Source organism: Schistocerca serialis, chromosome 2 (genome assembly GCF_023864345.2).
Source record: "Schistocerca serialis cubense isolate TAMUIC-IGC-003099 chromosome 2, iqSchSeri2.2, whole genome shotgun sequence".
In the NCBI taxonomy this organism is placed as follows: Eukaryota; Metazoa; Arthropoda; class Insecta; order Orthoptera; family Acrididae; genus Schistocerca; species Schistocerca serialis.
In genome coordinates, this window is record NC_064639.1 from 13,892,314 (window position 1) to 13,909,480 (window position 17,167).

The 17,167-nt window shown below is 43.7% G+C and overlaps 1 protein-coding gene across 1 annotated transcript in view; it reads left to right on the forward strand.

Moving 5' to 3' along the window:
• LOC126456739 (molybdenum cofactor biosynthesis protein 1-like) overlaps positions 1-17,167 on the forward strand; it is a 181,345-nt gene that overhangs the window by 67,917 nt on the left and 96,261 nt on the right. The window contains exon 4 of the mRNA XM_050092484.1: positions 5,231-5,376. Within this exon, the coding sequence (XP_049948441.1) occupies positions 5,231-5,376 (146 nt within the window). The remainder of the gene's footprint in view (positions 1-5,230; positions 5,377-17,167) is intronic.

Consider the following 17,167-nt stretch of genomic DNA (forward strand, 5'->3'; position numbering starts at 1 on the left):
GGAATTAGATTAGGAAATGAGGCACTTAAAGTAGTAAAGGAGTTTTGCTATTTGGGGAGCAAAATAACTGATGATGGTCAAAGTAGAGAGGATATAAAATGTAGGCTGGCAATGGCAAGGAAAGCGTTTCTGAAGAAGAGAAATTTGTTAACATCCAGTATAGATTTAAGTGTCAGGAAGTCACTTCTGAAAGTATTCATATGGAGTGTCGCCATGTATGGAAGTGAAACATGGACGATAAATAGTTTGGACGAGAAGAGAATAGAAGCTTTCGAAATGTGGTGCTACAGAAGAATGCTGAAGATTAGATGGGTAGATCACATAACTAATGAGGAAGTATTGAATAGGATTGGGGAGAAGAGAAGTTTGTGGCACAACTTGACCAGAAGAAGGGATCGGTTGGTAGGACATGTTCTGAGGCATGAAGGGATCACCAATTTAGTATTGGAGGGCAGCGTGGAGGGTAAAAATCGTAGAGGGAGACCAAGAGATGAATACACTAAGCAGATTCAGAAGGATGTAGGTTGCAGTAGGTACTGGGAGATGAAAAAGCTTGCACAGGATAGAGTAGCATGGAGAGCTGCATCAAACCAGTCTCAGGACTGAAGACCACAACAACAACAACATTGTGTCAGTGTCATCGTAACTGCCATCTGGGTCACGTCTGCTGTGCAGCGAGCTATGCTAATTTAAGTATTAACTCTATTTTTCTTACTTGTCACTTCTTTTTCCGTGTGTTTTTGCTTTTAGGAAGCTTTAATTGTCGGGTGCTAGTAATAGTGTTCCATGGATTTCGTGTTCGTTTTGAATACAGTCAGAGAGAGTCCGTTTAGTCAGCCATAGTGCCAGTAGTGCTAGTGTTTGTTTTCAATACAGTCCAGAGACAGGTAGTGCTATTTTCATTGTTTTCTACAGGAAGTGTCTAGTAACCACAGTTTAGTCAACTATCAGCCGCCTTTAGTGAATTAGCAGTCTAGTTATAAGTTGATTAACTCTCTACAGTAAATTGATTTCTTAGGATGGATAGGATGTGTGACTGCTGTGTACGGACACAGGAGGAGCTGGCCACTGTTCGCGAACAGCTGAATGTATTGAAGCCGCGGTTAGCCATCTTCAGGCTGCTGCCTCAGAGTGTAGCAGCAGTGGGGAGTCTGGTGCATTGCATGGTACACCCCAGGTGTTACATGCTTCACCCACTGACCCTGCTGTCAAGACATCTTTGCGGGTACCGGGCGCAGTTGGGCCACCCTCTTCCCAAGGGGAGTGGCGGGTTCAGCGGCATTCGTGGCGCATGAGGCGGAGGGTCAGTGTGGAGGCTGGCCGTGTGGCATCGCCCGTTCTGCCTGTGAGTGGACATGTGGCCACTCCTTCAGCAAGGTCCGAGCAGGCACATGGGGGGAGGGGTATATTAGTTATTGGGAGCTCCAATGTTAGGCGGGTGATGGAGCCCCTTAGGGAAATAGCGGAAAGGTCGGGGAAGAAGGTCAGTGTTCACTCTGTCTGCTTGCCAGGGGTCTCATCCGAGATGTGGAGGAGGCCGTGCTGGCAGTGATAGAGAGCACTGGGTGCACCCGACTGCAAATTGTTGCTCATGTCGGCACCAATGACTCCTGCCGTCTGGGTTCAGAGGTCATCCTCAGTTCGTACAGGCGGTTAGAGGAGTTGGTGAAGGCGGAAAGCCTCGTGGGGTGGAATCTGAGCTAGCTATTTGTTGTATCATTCCCAGAACCGATAGTGGTCCTCTGGTTTTGAGCCGAGTGGAAGGCTTAAACCAGGGGCTCAGACAATTCTGCGGAGATCTGGGGTGCAAATTTCTCGACCTCCGCTATCTGGTGGAGAAATGTAGGGTCCCCCTGAATAGGTCACGTGTGCACTACATGCAGGAAGCGGCTACAAGTGTAGCGGAGTATGTGTGGAGTGCAGATGTGGGTCTTTTAGGTTAGAGAACTCCCTCCCTAGGCCCGACAAGACACCTCCTGAGATGCGGCAAGGTAGGAATAGACAAAATGCAGCAGGGAATAACAATATTAATGTGCTAATAGTAAACTGCAGGAGGGTCTATAGAAAGGTCCCAGAACTGCTCTCATTAATAAACGGTCACAATGCCCACATAGTACTAGGGACAGAAAGTAGGCTGAAACCAGATGTAAACAGTAATGAAATTCTAAACTCAGATTGGAATGTATACCGCAGAGACAGGCTGGACAGTGAAGGGGGAGGCATGTTTAAAGCGATAAGAAGTGCAATAGTATCAAAGGAAATTGACGGAGATCCGAAATGTAAAATAATTTGGGCGAAGGTCATGGTTAAAGCAGGCTCAGACATGGTAATTGGATGTCTCTATAGGCCCCCTGGCTCAGCAGCTGTTGTGGCTGAGCACCTGAAGGATAATTTGGAAAATATTTCAAGTAGATTTGCCCACCATGTTATAGTTCTGGGTGGAGATTTTAATTTGCCGGATATAGACTGGGAGACTCAAACTTTCATAACGGGTGGCAGGGACAAAGAATCCAGTGAAATTTTTTAAGAGCTTTATCTGAAAACTACCTTGAGCAGTTAAACAGAGAACTGACTTGTGGTGATAACATATTAGACCTTCTAGTGACAAACAGACCTGAACTATTTGAAACAGTTAACGCAGAACAGGTAATCAGCGATCATAAAGCGGTTACTGCATCGATGATTTCAGCCGTAAATAGAAATATTAAAAAAATGTACGAAGATTTTTCTGGTTAGCAAAAGTGACAAAAATCAGATATCAGAGTACCTAACGGCTCAACACAAAAGTTTTGTTTTAAATACAGATAGTGTTGAGGATCAGTGGACAAAGTTCAAAACCATCGTACAATATGCGTTAGATGAGTATGTGCCAAGCAAGATCGTAAGAGATGGAAAAGAGCCAGCGTAGTACAACAACCGAGTTAGAAAACTGCTGCGGAAGCAAAGGGAACTTCACAGCAAACATAAACATAGCCAACACCTTGCAGACAAACAAAAATTACGCGAAGCGAAATGTAATGTGAGGAGGGCCATGTGAGAGGCGTTAAATGAATTCGAAAGTAAAGTTCTATGTACTGACTTGGCAGAAAATCCTAAGAAATTTTGCTCTTATGTCAAAGTGGTAGGTGGATCAAAACAAAATGTCCAGACACTCTGTGACCAAAAAGATACTGAAACAGAGGATGATGGACTGAAGGCCGAAATACTAAATGTCTTTTTCCAAAGCTGTTTCACAGAGGAAGATTGCACTGTAGTTCCTTCTCTAGATTGTCGCACAGACGACAAAATGGTAGATGTTGAAATAGATGACAGAGGGATAGAGAAACAATTAAAATCACTCAAAAGTGGAAAGGCCGCTGACCTGATGGGATACCAGTTCAATTTTACACAGAGTATGCGAAGGAACTTGCCCCCCTTCTTGCAGCAGTGTACCGTAGGTCTCTACAAGAGCGTAGCGTTCCAAAGAATTGGAAAAGGGCACAGGTCATCCCCGTTTTCAAGAAGGGACGTCGAACAGATGTGCAGAACTACAGACCTATATTTCTAACGTCGATCAGTTGTAGAATTTTAGAACATGTATTATGTTTGAGTATTAAGACTTTTCTGTAAACTAGAAATCTACTCTGTAGGAATCAGCATGGGTTTCGAAAAAGACGATCGTGTGAAACCCAGCTCGCGCTATTCGTCCACGAGACTCAGAGGGCCATAGACACGGGTTCCCAGGTAGATGCTGTGTTTCTTGACTTCCGCAAGGCGTTCAATACAGTTCCCCGCAATCATTTAATGAACAAAGTAAGAGCATATGGACTATCAGACCAATTATGTGATTGGATTGAAGAGTTGCTAGATAACAGAACGCAGCCTGTCATTCTCAATGGAGAGAAGTCTTCCGAAGTAAGAGTGATTTCAGGTGTGCTGCAGGGGAGTGTCGTAGGACCGTTGCTATTCACAATATACATAAATGACCTTGTGAATGACATCAGAAGTTCACTGAGGCTTTTTGCGGATGATGCTGTGGTATATCGAGAGGTTGCAACAATGGAAAATTGCACTGAAATGCAGGATGATCTGCAGCGAATTGATGCATGGTGCAGGGAATGGCAATTGATTCTCAATGTAGACAAGTGTAATGTGCTGCGAATACATAGAAAGAAAGATCCCATATCATTTAGCTACAATATAGCAGGTCAGCAATTGGAAGCAGTTAATTCCATAAATTATCTGGGAGTATGCATTAGGAGTGATTTAAAATGGAATGATCATATAAAGTTGATCGTCGGTAAATCAGATGCCAGACTGAGATTCATTGGAAGAATCCTAAGGAAATGCAATCCCAAAACAAAGGAATTTCGTTACAGTACACTTGTTCGCCCACTGTTTGAATACTGCTCAGCAGTGTGGGATCCGTACCAGATAGGGTTGATAGAAGAGATAGAGAAGATCCAACAGAGAGCAGCATGCTTCGTTATAGGATCATTTAGTAATCATGAAAGCATTACGGATATGTTAGATAAACTCCAGTGGACGACTCTGCAGGAGAGACGCTCAGTACATCAGAGAATTTGAATGGATGGACACGGTTTGCAATGGTAAAGCAGAGTATGCAGCACAGTTGGCCACTACGGAGTCCAGAAAGAAGAAAACAAAAAAAACTTAAAAAAGATCAAGAGGATGATATACAGTATGGTGCAGGGTGCTTCTGAGTGACTAAAAATAAAATGTTAAGCATATATTGAGTTACAGTCTATTAAAACTTTAAAAACTCTTCCTGAAAATTTACATTTTCTCTTGCATTTTTCCCTAAATCTCAGAAACTAGTTCAAGTAGCGAATTCAAATTTTCAGGGAGTAATGACATACGTATCCTGAGTCTTCTGAACTAAAAGAAGAACATAATGTTATGTATAAATAAAATTATTTAGAATAACATACAAAAAAGTACACAAAATTTTAACTGTGTAATTAAAAAATTGTATTTCCAAAAGCAGTGGCTGAAATGCAATTATTGTAAGACTCAGAACATATAGTTTAATGTCCTGTAAAAGTTTCTTGTCAATGGCTACAGTTGTTCCTGAAGTACGGGGAAGTTAAGTCACTAAATTTAACATTGTCAGGATAGGGCGTTCAAACTCCCCTTAATGCACATTTTCTCCTTCCTCCACTTGGTGAGCAACACATTTATAGTATTTTCACAACAGCAGTAGCTATTTTCTTACAATTTCTTTTTGCAGGCATACCATGTCCCAGGCTTCAAGGGACGTGTGGGATTTATTACCTCAATGAGTGAACACTTCTGTGGCACGTGCAACCGTTTACCGATAACAGCTGATGGCAATTTGAAGGTGTGTCTCTTTGGGAATTCAGAGATATCTCTCAGGTGAGTGATGAAACATAGAATAATCATGTCCAAGTGAAAATTCATGCAAGGAAACCATAAAATTACTAGAAGACTGACAGACTGATCAGTATTTTACCTTCAGGAGGTGAAATTCCAAAACTTCTTATAGACACATTTGTTCCTCTTGTCCTCACATTAGTTGTGGAGTCCGAGTGACCTTTCAGACCTTCAGAAACTTATCCCTCTTTCCTCTCTCATGAAGGAACTGATAGTTCCAAATGCTGAGTATAGAATAATACTTTCAAACTGTTTGCCATGCACATTAGGTATGTGGTTGGTATATGGAAGAGATAAACTGCAGTTAAATCCAGCAGGTATGAAATGAGTAATCTTTTCTTGAAGTTTTCAGCTTGCACCCTCTTCCCTCCCAGACATACAAACCAGATACCTCTAGCTAAATAATTTGTGAGTATATATAATTTGCCTCTGTCAACATCATGTTACACTAACATATTTGTGAAATTAAATTAAAGGAAAGTAATCAGGACTGGAAATTATGTGAAGACATTTTTAGCTATGTCCCTAGGTTGTAATAAAGTTAACACAGTATTTCTGTCCATGTGATGGTAACTATGATTCGCCAGCCACCGTTGCCGAGCGGTTCTAGGCGCTTCAGTCCAGAACTGCGCGACTGCTACGGTCGCAGGTTTGAATCGTGCCTTGGCTCAGATGTTAAGTCCCATAGTGCCCAGAGCCATTTGAACTGTGATTCATGATTATCAGAGTCTATATGTTCCAAATAAAAATTGGAACGTCATGTGTATAAATGTACAAATTATTAGACAATGGGACCAACAACTGACACTTTTAAATTGATGACTAGACTAAGAGATTAATAATAGGAAAAAAACTGCAAGATACTTGGCGATAAGTTTGTTTCAGAACAAGGTAAGGGGGGTGGGGGGTGGGAAGAATCAGCTCTCTCTTTGTGAGCATACCAGAAATCCTTTATCAACCGAAGGTAAAATAAGATATAAAAATACAGGGTCAAACAATTAATTTAAGTATCTTAAAAACCAAATGACTAATAAAATTGGAAGCTAAGAAAAGTAAGTTCGTAGTAAGTAGGGTGAAACACAGGGGGCTGCAACATATTGCCATTGTTGTTTGACTTGTCTATCAAAGAAAAAAGAAATGGATCGAAACAAAATAAAAGTGAGAATGGAAATGTATCAGAAGCAGATAGGAATAAGCAAGGAACATATTCTTTAATAAAAAAAAAAAAAAAAAAAAACTGACATGTGAGGCAGATTTTCCTACAATTTTATGTTCAAAGCACAGCAGTCTGTGAAAGCAAAATATTTATGACATTGAAAAAAGAAAATCAGTGAGTGAAAAGTGTGTGTAGGTGAATTGTGGTGAAAGATTGGATATTGGAACTTCTGTTAGGCTGACCAGTATTAGTTAACTTGGTAGTAAAGGAGCAAGTTTGCAAGGGCAGATAACTGTTTGACTACGTAAAATAGAGTGGGAGTATGGAAAAGCTAGTCCAAGATAGGATGAAAAAGATAACAGCAACTTAAAAAATGAACTGATAAGTTACCATGAACCCCATTCCAATCTAGTGAATGCAGTGGTTGACAATATCTTGTGACATTCACCTATAAGGCTCAAACAATAATTCAATAATTGCTAAATAAAAATACAAAATGTTGACAAGACTGTATCTAAGCTGTCACTCTCTTTTGAAACAAGGGTGTTTAAACCAACAAACACGCAGGAAAGCAGGGACAACTCGCACACTAGAGAAGGATGGGCAGTATCATTGAAGGAGTGAGCATAAACCATGTGGAATATGTGTGGTACAAGAAGGGGGGGGGGGAAAAAAAAAAAAAAAAAAAAAAAAAAAAAAAAAAAAAAAAAAAAAAAAAAAAAAAAAAAAAAAAAAAAAAGAAGAAGAAGAAGAAGAAGAAGAAGAAGAGGAAAAATGTTGATCTGCAAACAAGGGAATAAAAATTTTCCATGTGAAGAGACAATATGGTACTGTGCTGATGAGTGTGTACAAGTGGTGATATACAATATACATTGATAAAGGAACTCTGCATTGGGCCCAGAAGACCACGCAATGCTCTTCGAGAGACGTCCTCTACTATATATCTATGGAGAGTTAGGGGGTCAGTATACAACTCTCCAGGCTGTTATCAACTTCCAGAAGTTGAAGACACTACTTCTCACTTGAGTATCTCCTCAGCTGGAACTACAAGCAGAGTGTACCCTATTCCAGTCTGTCCACCGAGCAGAATTTCCCGGCTCTACAAGGAATTGAACCTGATCCCTTTCTATGGCACGCCTGTGGCATACTGACTGCATGGCTGTGGCAAGAGTCATAATATATACTTGTGAACAATTGAGTTATAATTATTCTGTTTATTGGGGAGAGAGTATGTATATTGCCACTGTGAATGAAACAGTTTAGTGTATCATATCTGGAATGTATTCAGACCTCGTACTTGTTGTGTGAGAGCGCAGTGTCTTAGACACTTGTAGTGTTTGTCTTAGCATGTACTAACTGGTGTGCCTTACTTTCTAGTATTTTTAATTGTATATCATTACTGGTGCCTCTGGCACTTTTGTGTTGCAATAGCAATAGCTTGCAATAGCAAACATTGAGTAAACCATGGTTTTTGGATTAGAAGTAGAGGTCAGCTGGATTGACATTGGGAATAGAGTGATGGGAAGTGGACAATAAGCAGTTATATCGAAGGGTGCATTATTTGATATGTTAAGGTTAATTACAAAATGTGAATTGGAGAATTTTTCACGTTGAGCAGAAGTAAGTTTACAGGACCAGGTGTCAAATTACACATGATCAGTGTGAATCCCTATAGTCAGCATGAACACTGGCACACAGAATAATTTATAGGTAGCCTTGCTGTATATAAAAAATCAGATTTGTGCTGAACTGTCATAAACAAACTGTCACTTCTCTGGAATAAATAGACTCTGATTTGTTAATTACATCTGTGTAAATGAAAAATATAGGAAAACATAGATTGCTGCTTACTGTAAAGGAGACATGTTACACTGTAGACAGGCACAATTAAAAAGGCACTTACACAAAGCTTTCGGCCACAGCCTTCATCAGCAAAAGAGATACAGAGAAACACACACATTCATACACACAGGCAAGCACATGTCCCACACATATGACTGCCAACTCCAGCAGCTTGCCCCTAGCTGCTGGACTTGGCAGTTTTTTTTTCTCTGTGTGTGTGCAGGGAAAGATAGATCACTATTTACCATAAAGAAAACAAAGTTGCACCAGGCACAACACACAAGCATTCATTACGTATCCTGTTTCAGACCTCACACCCTCCATTTTTAACTTAGCGCGTGCCTTTCGGCTTCCTCTCATTGTGTCTAGGCTGCCTTGTCTAGACACAACAATTTTTGGCGACGAGTCAACGGAAAGGGTCTTGTCCTTTCTAATTGCTTACATTTACTTGTGTCATGTCTTCGCCAGATGTACTGTCCGAATTTTATCGCTTGCAGAATCAGCAGACGCAGGCGTTATTGGATGCCCTTGGACAGCTCGTCCAGGGTCAACGTGAACTGCACAACGATGCAGCAGCCGCCGCTCTACCACTACCGCAGCCACAACTCACAGTTGCACCGCCTTTTAGGCCATTTGACCCAGCTAAGGAAACATGGACGGAGTGGTCATGCCAGTTTGGATTTCATCTCGCCGCCTACAGAATTCAAGGTAACGAGCGGCAGCCTCATTTATTGGCATGTGTAGGGGTGCAAACGTACCGTGTGATAGTGAAATTATTTCCCCGACGCGACGTAGCAACTCTGTCCTACGGAGAACTTTTGTCTGCTTTAGATGCCTATTTCAAGGAAACAGTTAATGTAGTTGCAAAAAGGTATACGTTCTTTCGTACAAAATGTACGGCTGGTCAAACTAATAGGGAGTAGGTTGTAACATTGCAAGGCCTTACAAGGGATTGTGCTTTTGAGTGTGAATGTGGACTCCCTTATTCAGATACAATGGTCCGTGATGCAATTGCACAGAACGTTTCTGATGTTCGTATACGGGAACAGATTTTGAAACTAGTTAATCCCTCCCTTCAGCAAGTGATAGACATATTAGATAGACAAGACACGCTTGACTTTGCTCAGGAATCATTTGCAACTTCGTCAGCCGTGTGTAACATTAACCGGCCCGCCGGGCGCGCTGCACGGCCCGGTAAACTGCCCTCGCGCACGTCCACGCAGCTGCCGCTACGCTCTAAACCAGGTGTGCCGTGACAGCATACAACTGCAGTGAAATCATGCCCGCGGTGTGCTACTAGACATTCGCGTGAAAATTGCCCGTCACGTCAAGCTATTTGCTTTTTCTGTAATAAGAAAAGACATGTTCAAAGTGTTTGCCAGAAAAAGCTCAGATCAGACAATCACAACCATTCCAGGCCTTTTGCTTCGCGCTGGAATCGAACCAAGGACACTCGGGCTCGTGGACCTTCGCCCATGGACATTCATGTAGTGAATTCCACCCCGTCCAGTGCCACTTTCTCAAACAGTGACAGTGTTCGTCCCACACAAAGTGTGCGTCGACGTCGCCGGAAATCACGTCAATTAGCAAGTGATGCTGTACCTGTATAAGTTCAGATTGCACGAGACAGTCGCTCTTGTCGTCAGCAGGACAATAAACTTTTTGTAGATTTGGACTTTAATGGAATGGTCATACCATTCCAGCTCGATACTGGAGCTGCAGTTTCATTGCTCAATCACGACACGTACAAACAACTGGGCAAACCTCCGTTGCGTGCCGCAAATGTTAAGTTAAATAGTTATTCAGGTCAGAATATCCCAGTGTTAGGACAGTGCAGCCTTCTTGCAACATACAAGGGACAAACAAAACTTGTCTCATTTTACGTTCTTCGTTCTTCTACTGCAGTGAACTTGTTTGGTTTCGATTTATTTCAGTTGTTTAACATGTCTATAGTAAATCAGGTCCTATCAATGAATCAGACTGTGCCTTCAGACAATGTTTCTCGTCTGTGTGAAGAATTTGCAGACATTTTTTCACCGGGCTTAGGTTGCGCTAAAAACTATGAAGCACATTTGGAACTGAAAGTCAATGGGCAACCGAAATTTTTCAGAGCGCGCAATGTTCCTCACGCATTGCGTGATGAGGTCGCAAGAACATTACACGATTTAGAATCACAAGGTGTAATTGAACGTGTGCAGGCTTCTCTCTGGGCCTCACCATTACTAATTTTGCCCAAACCTTCCGGAAAACTGAGACTTTGTGTGGACTTCAAGGCCACTGTGAATCCACAACTAGTGATTGCAACTTTTCCATTACCCCGCCCGGAAGATCTTTTTGACAAACTGTGCCCGGGTAAATATTTTTCAAAGTTGGACGTCGCAGATGCGTACTTGCAAATACCAGTGGACGAAGAATCCCAGCGTGTCTTGGTGGTTAACACACATCTTGGTTTGTACCGATTCAAAAGACTGCCATTCGGGTGTGCATCCGCCCCTGCATTGTTTCAGCAATATTTACAAACTGTTTGTGTGTCGGTCCCTACTGCTGCGAACTATCTGGACGATATTGTGATCTCCGGAAAGACAGCAGACGAGCATTTAGCACACCTACGAACATTATTTCAGGTATTGCGACAAAATGGTCTTCACTTGCGGAAGGACAAATGTGTGTTTTTTGCTCGTGACTTACCATACCTGGGACATGTCATCAATGCCCAAGGCATACATCCGAGTCCAGAGCACCTCCGTGCCATACAAGACTTGCCTTCGCCGCAGAATTTGAAACAGCTACAGAGTGTGTTGGGTAAAATTAACTATTATCATCGCTTTCTGCGCAATGCCTCTTCCATTTCAGCTACGCTTCATAGCTTACGCCGTAAGGGTGTTCCGTTCGTCTGGATGACGGAATGCAAACGCGCCTTTCGCCAGTTGAAATCGGCGTTGCTTTCTAATACTTGCCTTATGCCATTCGATCCCCAGAAACCCCTTTTGTTGATGGTAGATGCATCAGATTTCGGGATCGGTGCTGTGCTTACGCACAAAGATGGGTCGCATGATCGCCCTATTGGCTTTGCTTCCAAATTGCTCTCGTCTGCGCAAAGAAATTATTCACAGATAGAGAAAGAAGCTTTGGCTCTCGTGTTTGGTGTTACTAAGTTCCATGATTTCTTGTATGGTCATCACTTTACCATCATCACAGACCACAAACCTTTGACGTTGCTTTTTCATCCGAACAAGCCTGTACCTACGCGTACAGCGCAGAAATTCATTCGCTGGTCTATTTTCCTCTCGCAGTACCGCTACGATATCTTGTATCAGTCCACTGCTAAGCACGGAAACGCCGATGCGTTGTCCCGTTTGCCTGTTGCTGAGGATAGAGCATTCGATTCTTCCGAACTTGCTTGCATGTTCATTGATTCGGAAACTGATGACGTGGTCGACTCATTTCCGATTGATTTTCGTCGTGTAGCTACAGCCACAGCTGCTGACCCGGTCCTTGCTACCGTTTTGCGTTTTGTTGCTACGCAATGGCCTTTGTCAAAGTCTCGGATCGAGGATCCGTTGGTTCGCCGATTTTTTGCTCACAAGGAGAGACTTTTTGTTCGACGTGGTGTTTTGTTGTTGCGTTCTGATAATCATCAGTCCAGAGTCGTGGTCCCACGTTCGTTACAGTCCTCTGTTTTACGGCTTCTTCACCAAGGACATTGGGGTATAGTGCGAACGAAACAACTTGCTCGTCAGCACTGTACTTAGTTCGGAATTGATGCTGCAATTACGAATATGTGTTCTTCTTGCATGGCGTGTGCCGAACAACAATCCGCACCGCCGCGGAAAGTCTTTGCATGGCCAAAAGCCACTTCCCCTTGGCAACGCTTGCACATCGATTTTGCTGGTCCATTCTGGAATGCTCGGTGGTTTGTTCTGGTAGATGCCTTCAGTAATTTTTCTTTTGAGGTCCGGATGTCTTCCACGACGTCAACTGCCACCATCCAAGCGTTGTCTGCTATCTTTTGCACTGAAGGTCTTCCGCAGACTATTGTTTCCGACAATGGCCCACAATTCATGTCCGCATAATTTCAGTCATTCTGCCAGGCCAATGGTATTCAACATCTGACATCCGCACCGTTTTCGCCTCAGTCAAACGGTGCCGCTGAACGATTGGTCCGGACTTTCAAGTCACAGATGTTGAAGTTGAAAGAGTCGCATTCTCGGGAGGACGCGTTGTTGCTCTTTTTGTCTTCGTATCGCTCTCAGCCCCGAGATGGTCGCTCGCCGGCTGAGTTGCTCCACGGTCGTCCTCATCAAACCTTGATGTCTTTGCTGCACCCGCCGCATCAGGTTCCTGTGCAGCAGCAGACTTCTGCTTTTGCTCCAGGCGATGTTGTATTTTATCGCAACTATCGAGGTTCACGGCGTTGGGTCGCTGGGCGCATTCTTCGCTGCCTTGGCCGCGCGATGTATTTGGTTTTGGGGGCCTCTGGTGAGGTGCGTCGGCATCTCAATCAGCTGCGCCTCTGTTGTCGCACGGGTTCTGCCGCTCCCCGTCTGCTTTCAGCGACGGTGCCATCCGGTCAGCGCCCTCGGGACCCATCTACTGGCTCGCCTCATCCCCAGGTGTTACCGACGATGCCTTCCATTTTGCCCCATGGCGACGCGCCGCTGCCGCCTCCGCCGCCGCCTGTCCTCCAGCTAGTGCCGCCCGCAGTGGATGCTTCGCTGCAGCCACCAAGCGCCTCCCTGGGTCATGCGCCACCGATCGCTTCCCGTGACCAGCTGTCCTCCACCATGGAACTCTTGCCCGCTCCGGACCACATGGCGTCTTCGCGCGTCGGGTACCCCGACGCAATGGAGGTCGACCCTTCGGCCCCTCCTGTCTCTTTACGGGCGCATACACCGCATGTTGACGTGCATCCTGGACTAGGTTTTCAGGTGTTTCCTAGCTCCCCTTGGACCGAATGGCCGGGTGCGGGTGGCACAGCCTCGCCTGTTGTTAGGCTCCCCACCTCATCGCATACGTCAACATGGGGTTCTCCCCACGGCGGGCGGAAGCCTTATAACACGACCGTTCGCCGATTTGCAGGGGAGGAATCTGGTGTCACCGCCAGACACCACACTTGCTAGGTGGTAGCTTTAAATCGGCCGGGGTCCATTAGTACATGTCGGACCCGCGTGTCGCCACTGTGTGATTGCAGACCGAGCGCCACCACAAGGCAGGTCTCGAGATACGGACTAGCACTCGCCCCAGTTGTATGGACGACTTTGCTAGCGACTACATGGACGAAGCATTGCTCATTAGCCGAGCCGATAGTTAGAATAGCCTTCAGCTAAGTCAATGGCTATGACCTAGCAAGGCGCCATTAGTAACATTGCATGTATATAAAGAGTCTCACTTGTATCACCACAATCTCCAGATGTACCAAAAGGATGGATTAAAGTTAAGTATTCCAGAAGCTACGTACTTTTCTTTATCGCATTCATTACGTATCCTGTTTCAGACCTCACGCCCTCCTTTTTTAACTTAGAGCATGCCTTTCGGATTCCTCTCATTGTGTCTAGGCTGTCTTGTCTAGACACAACACGAAGCATGCAGGAAGGTCTGATGATTTGCGGTACATATTGCCAAGGTGGCAGGGAGCAAAATAAGGAGTGATCAAAAAACTTCCATTTGAAGGTTGCATAGTTCAGATCAGATCACACACACACACACACACACACACACACACACACACACACACACACACACACACACACACACACCCTAAGGTAAGTCTTTCCACTCCCAGGATTGGAATGACTCCTTACCCTCTCCCTTAAAACCCACATCCTTTCGTCTTTCCCTCTCCTTCCCTCTTTGCTGATGAAGCAACTGTGGGTTGCGAAAGCTTGAATTTTGTGTGTGTGTTTGTTTGTGTGTCTATCAACATACCAATGCTTTCGTTTGGTAAGTTACATCATCTTTGTTTTTAGATATATTTTTCCCATTTGGAATGTTTCCCTGTATTATATTATATATCAGTGCTTTCCTCTCCCACAACTATCCTGCAGATCTTGTCCACAAACAGATCTCCCAAGCAATACATTCCTCCCCACCCAACAACAATGTTACTACCCCCAGACCACACAGAAGCATCCCCCTTGTCACCCAATATTATCCTGGCCTCGAGTACATCAACTAATTACTCCGCCAGGGATATGACTTTCTCAAGTCAAGCCCTGAAATGAGATCATCCCTTGACAATATTCTCCCCACACCACCCAGAGTTGCCTTTTGCCAACCCCCTAACCTCCGTATCATCCTTGTCAAACCCTACAATATTCCCAGACCACCTTCTCTACCCAGCGGTTCCTACCCCTGTAACCGACCCCGATGCAAAACCTGCCCCATGCATCCCCCCACAACCAACTACTCCAGCCCCGCTACTGGTATAACATACACAACTCAAGGCAGGGCGACATGTGAGACAACACGTCATTTATCAGCTGACATGCCTGCACTGCACAGCCTTTTACATTGGTATGACGACAACTAAACTGGCTGAGCGCATGAATGGGCACAGACGAACTGTCCACCTAGGAGATGTCCAATACCCAGTAGCGGAGCATGCCCTCCAGCATAATTCTAGCGACCTAGGAACCTGCTACACCATATGTGCCATTTGGCTTCTCCCACCCAACACCAGTACCTCGGAACTGCGGAGATGGGAACTTGCACTCCAACACATCCTTTCATCCCGCCATCCCCCTGGACTGAAACTATGTTAACCAACCTCACTCCCATTTACTCTTTAGTCTTCTCCTCTTTCCCTTTCCTCTTTAGCCATTCATGCATCTTTTCATCCTACATAGTTGCATTTATCTTTATACTATGTACCTCTTTACTTCTGTATTCATCCTCCTTGGTTTGAAGCTGGCAAAGTAATTACAGTAGAATATCTTTGGCTTCCCTCTGACATCCATGCCTCCATCTTTGCTACCCTCCCTGTTTACCTTTCCCCTGTTGCTTCATAACCTGGGTTGTGAATAACTGAATCCACTTTCCCTTCTTCCCCTTTTTTCCCCTCTCTCCTCCCTGATGTAGGAACGAAGTTCCGAAAGCTAGGATACGTCAATTTTCTGTTCTGTTTTGTGTATGTATCGGCTGTACTGAGCTGAGGTAAGTACTGGCCAGGCCCTCTATCTCTTTGTTAGTATTTGTTTCATATATATAAACACACACACACACACAAACACACACACACACACACACACACACACAGGGTGATGCGTATTAACATTTAAAAACCTCCAAAGCACTGTAGATGACCCTGAGACAAGTAATTTAATACAAGACACATGGGATCACAAATGTTGGATACAATACAAATGTTGGGAAATGTGTCAAAAGTGAATGATAAATGTCACCAGATGATGTACCTTGCCATGCTTGCAGTGGTAGAGCCTCTCGGTCTGTCACACTTGATCATCCCAACCCAAGTCAAGTATTCATATCATTGTGGCTACGGACACACATGTGCGACTTTAGTGATGGCGTTCAGGATTTGAGTCTTGCATCTGGCAGGCAGTATTTTTTCATTGTGTTAAACAATTATGTATTTATATTGAAGTTTATTATTTTATTTACCGATCTTGCAGTTTCCTTGATTTCTTGCAAAGTACAGTACAATGAAAACCTACCGTATTGCATAAAAAGTAGATGAGTATAAACTTCAGAATAGCATCATTGCCATTAAATGACCTATGTTTTCTTTACTAACTAATGTCTGTAAACAAAAAGAGGACAGAAGCAAAAAACACAAAATCAGAACTTGTTTTGCTTGATTACAGCAGGGACAATAATTTTGTAACATATACAATTACAACAGATCATATTTACAAAATGTTTTCGAAATTTGCTCTGTTTGCTCAAATGAAAGTGTTGCACTGCTCAATCATTCCTTTACACTCAGCCCTGACTGCTGCACATGCTGCGGGGTATGTCATCTGGTTATGTCATATGTTCAGTGTTTCTCACCAATTTTTGGGGTATTTTGAAATGTACAAAAAGGCAAATGTAGAAAATTATCACATTTTGCTGCACATTACATGCGTCACATAAAAATAATGTATACAAATCTTCTCAGATTTGCCACTGAATAACTTTGTGCAAGCCTCACAATATTTCACCAACACAACTGTTCATCATCTTCAGGTAGTGGTGGGTCCTGTCATCACTGCTGCAAGATGTGACTGGTGATATTTGCACAGCAGAATTGAAATTTGTCAGGCTAGAAGCAGGAGTACGAATGTGTGGACAGGCACTCCCAGTTGGATGGAAATGCTATTCATAGTAGCCTTCTGCTTATGTGTTGTGGGCAATGACTGCACTTCTGGACACTCATGTGGTTAAAAGCTGAATTAACTCTCTGCAAGGTGCTGCATCAGGTCATACATCGGAGGATCTGGTTTCTACTGTTTTAATTTCATGGCAGTCAGTGCTGGATTCTGGGCAGTGCTTAGTCAAAATTCCATATTCCTGTTGGTAAGATTGCCCACCGTGTGGATACATGCCTCATTCTTAAAAACACAATCCTAAAGTGATGATGCTGAGGATAAAATTTCAGTCCTCTTGGGAAATGTGTGGTGCCCTGTATTCAGGCAGTGCTCTGCTACCACTAATTTACTGGGTGGCATTTTTGTCAGCGCTGTTGAACACAGTGTTCTTGCACAATGTGAGGTGTCTGCCCTATATAAGATTTCCCATAATGGCATCAGATCTTATATATGATCTGTGTTTTCT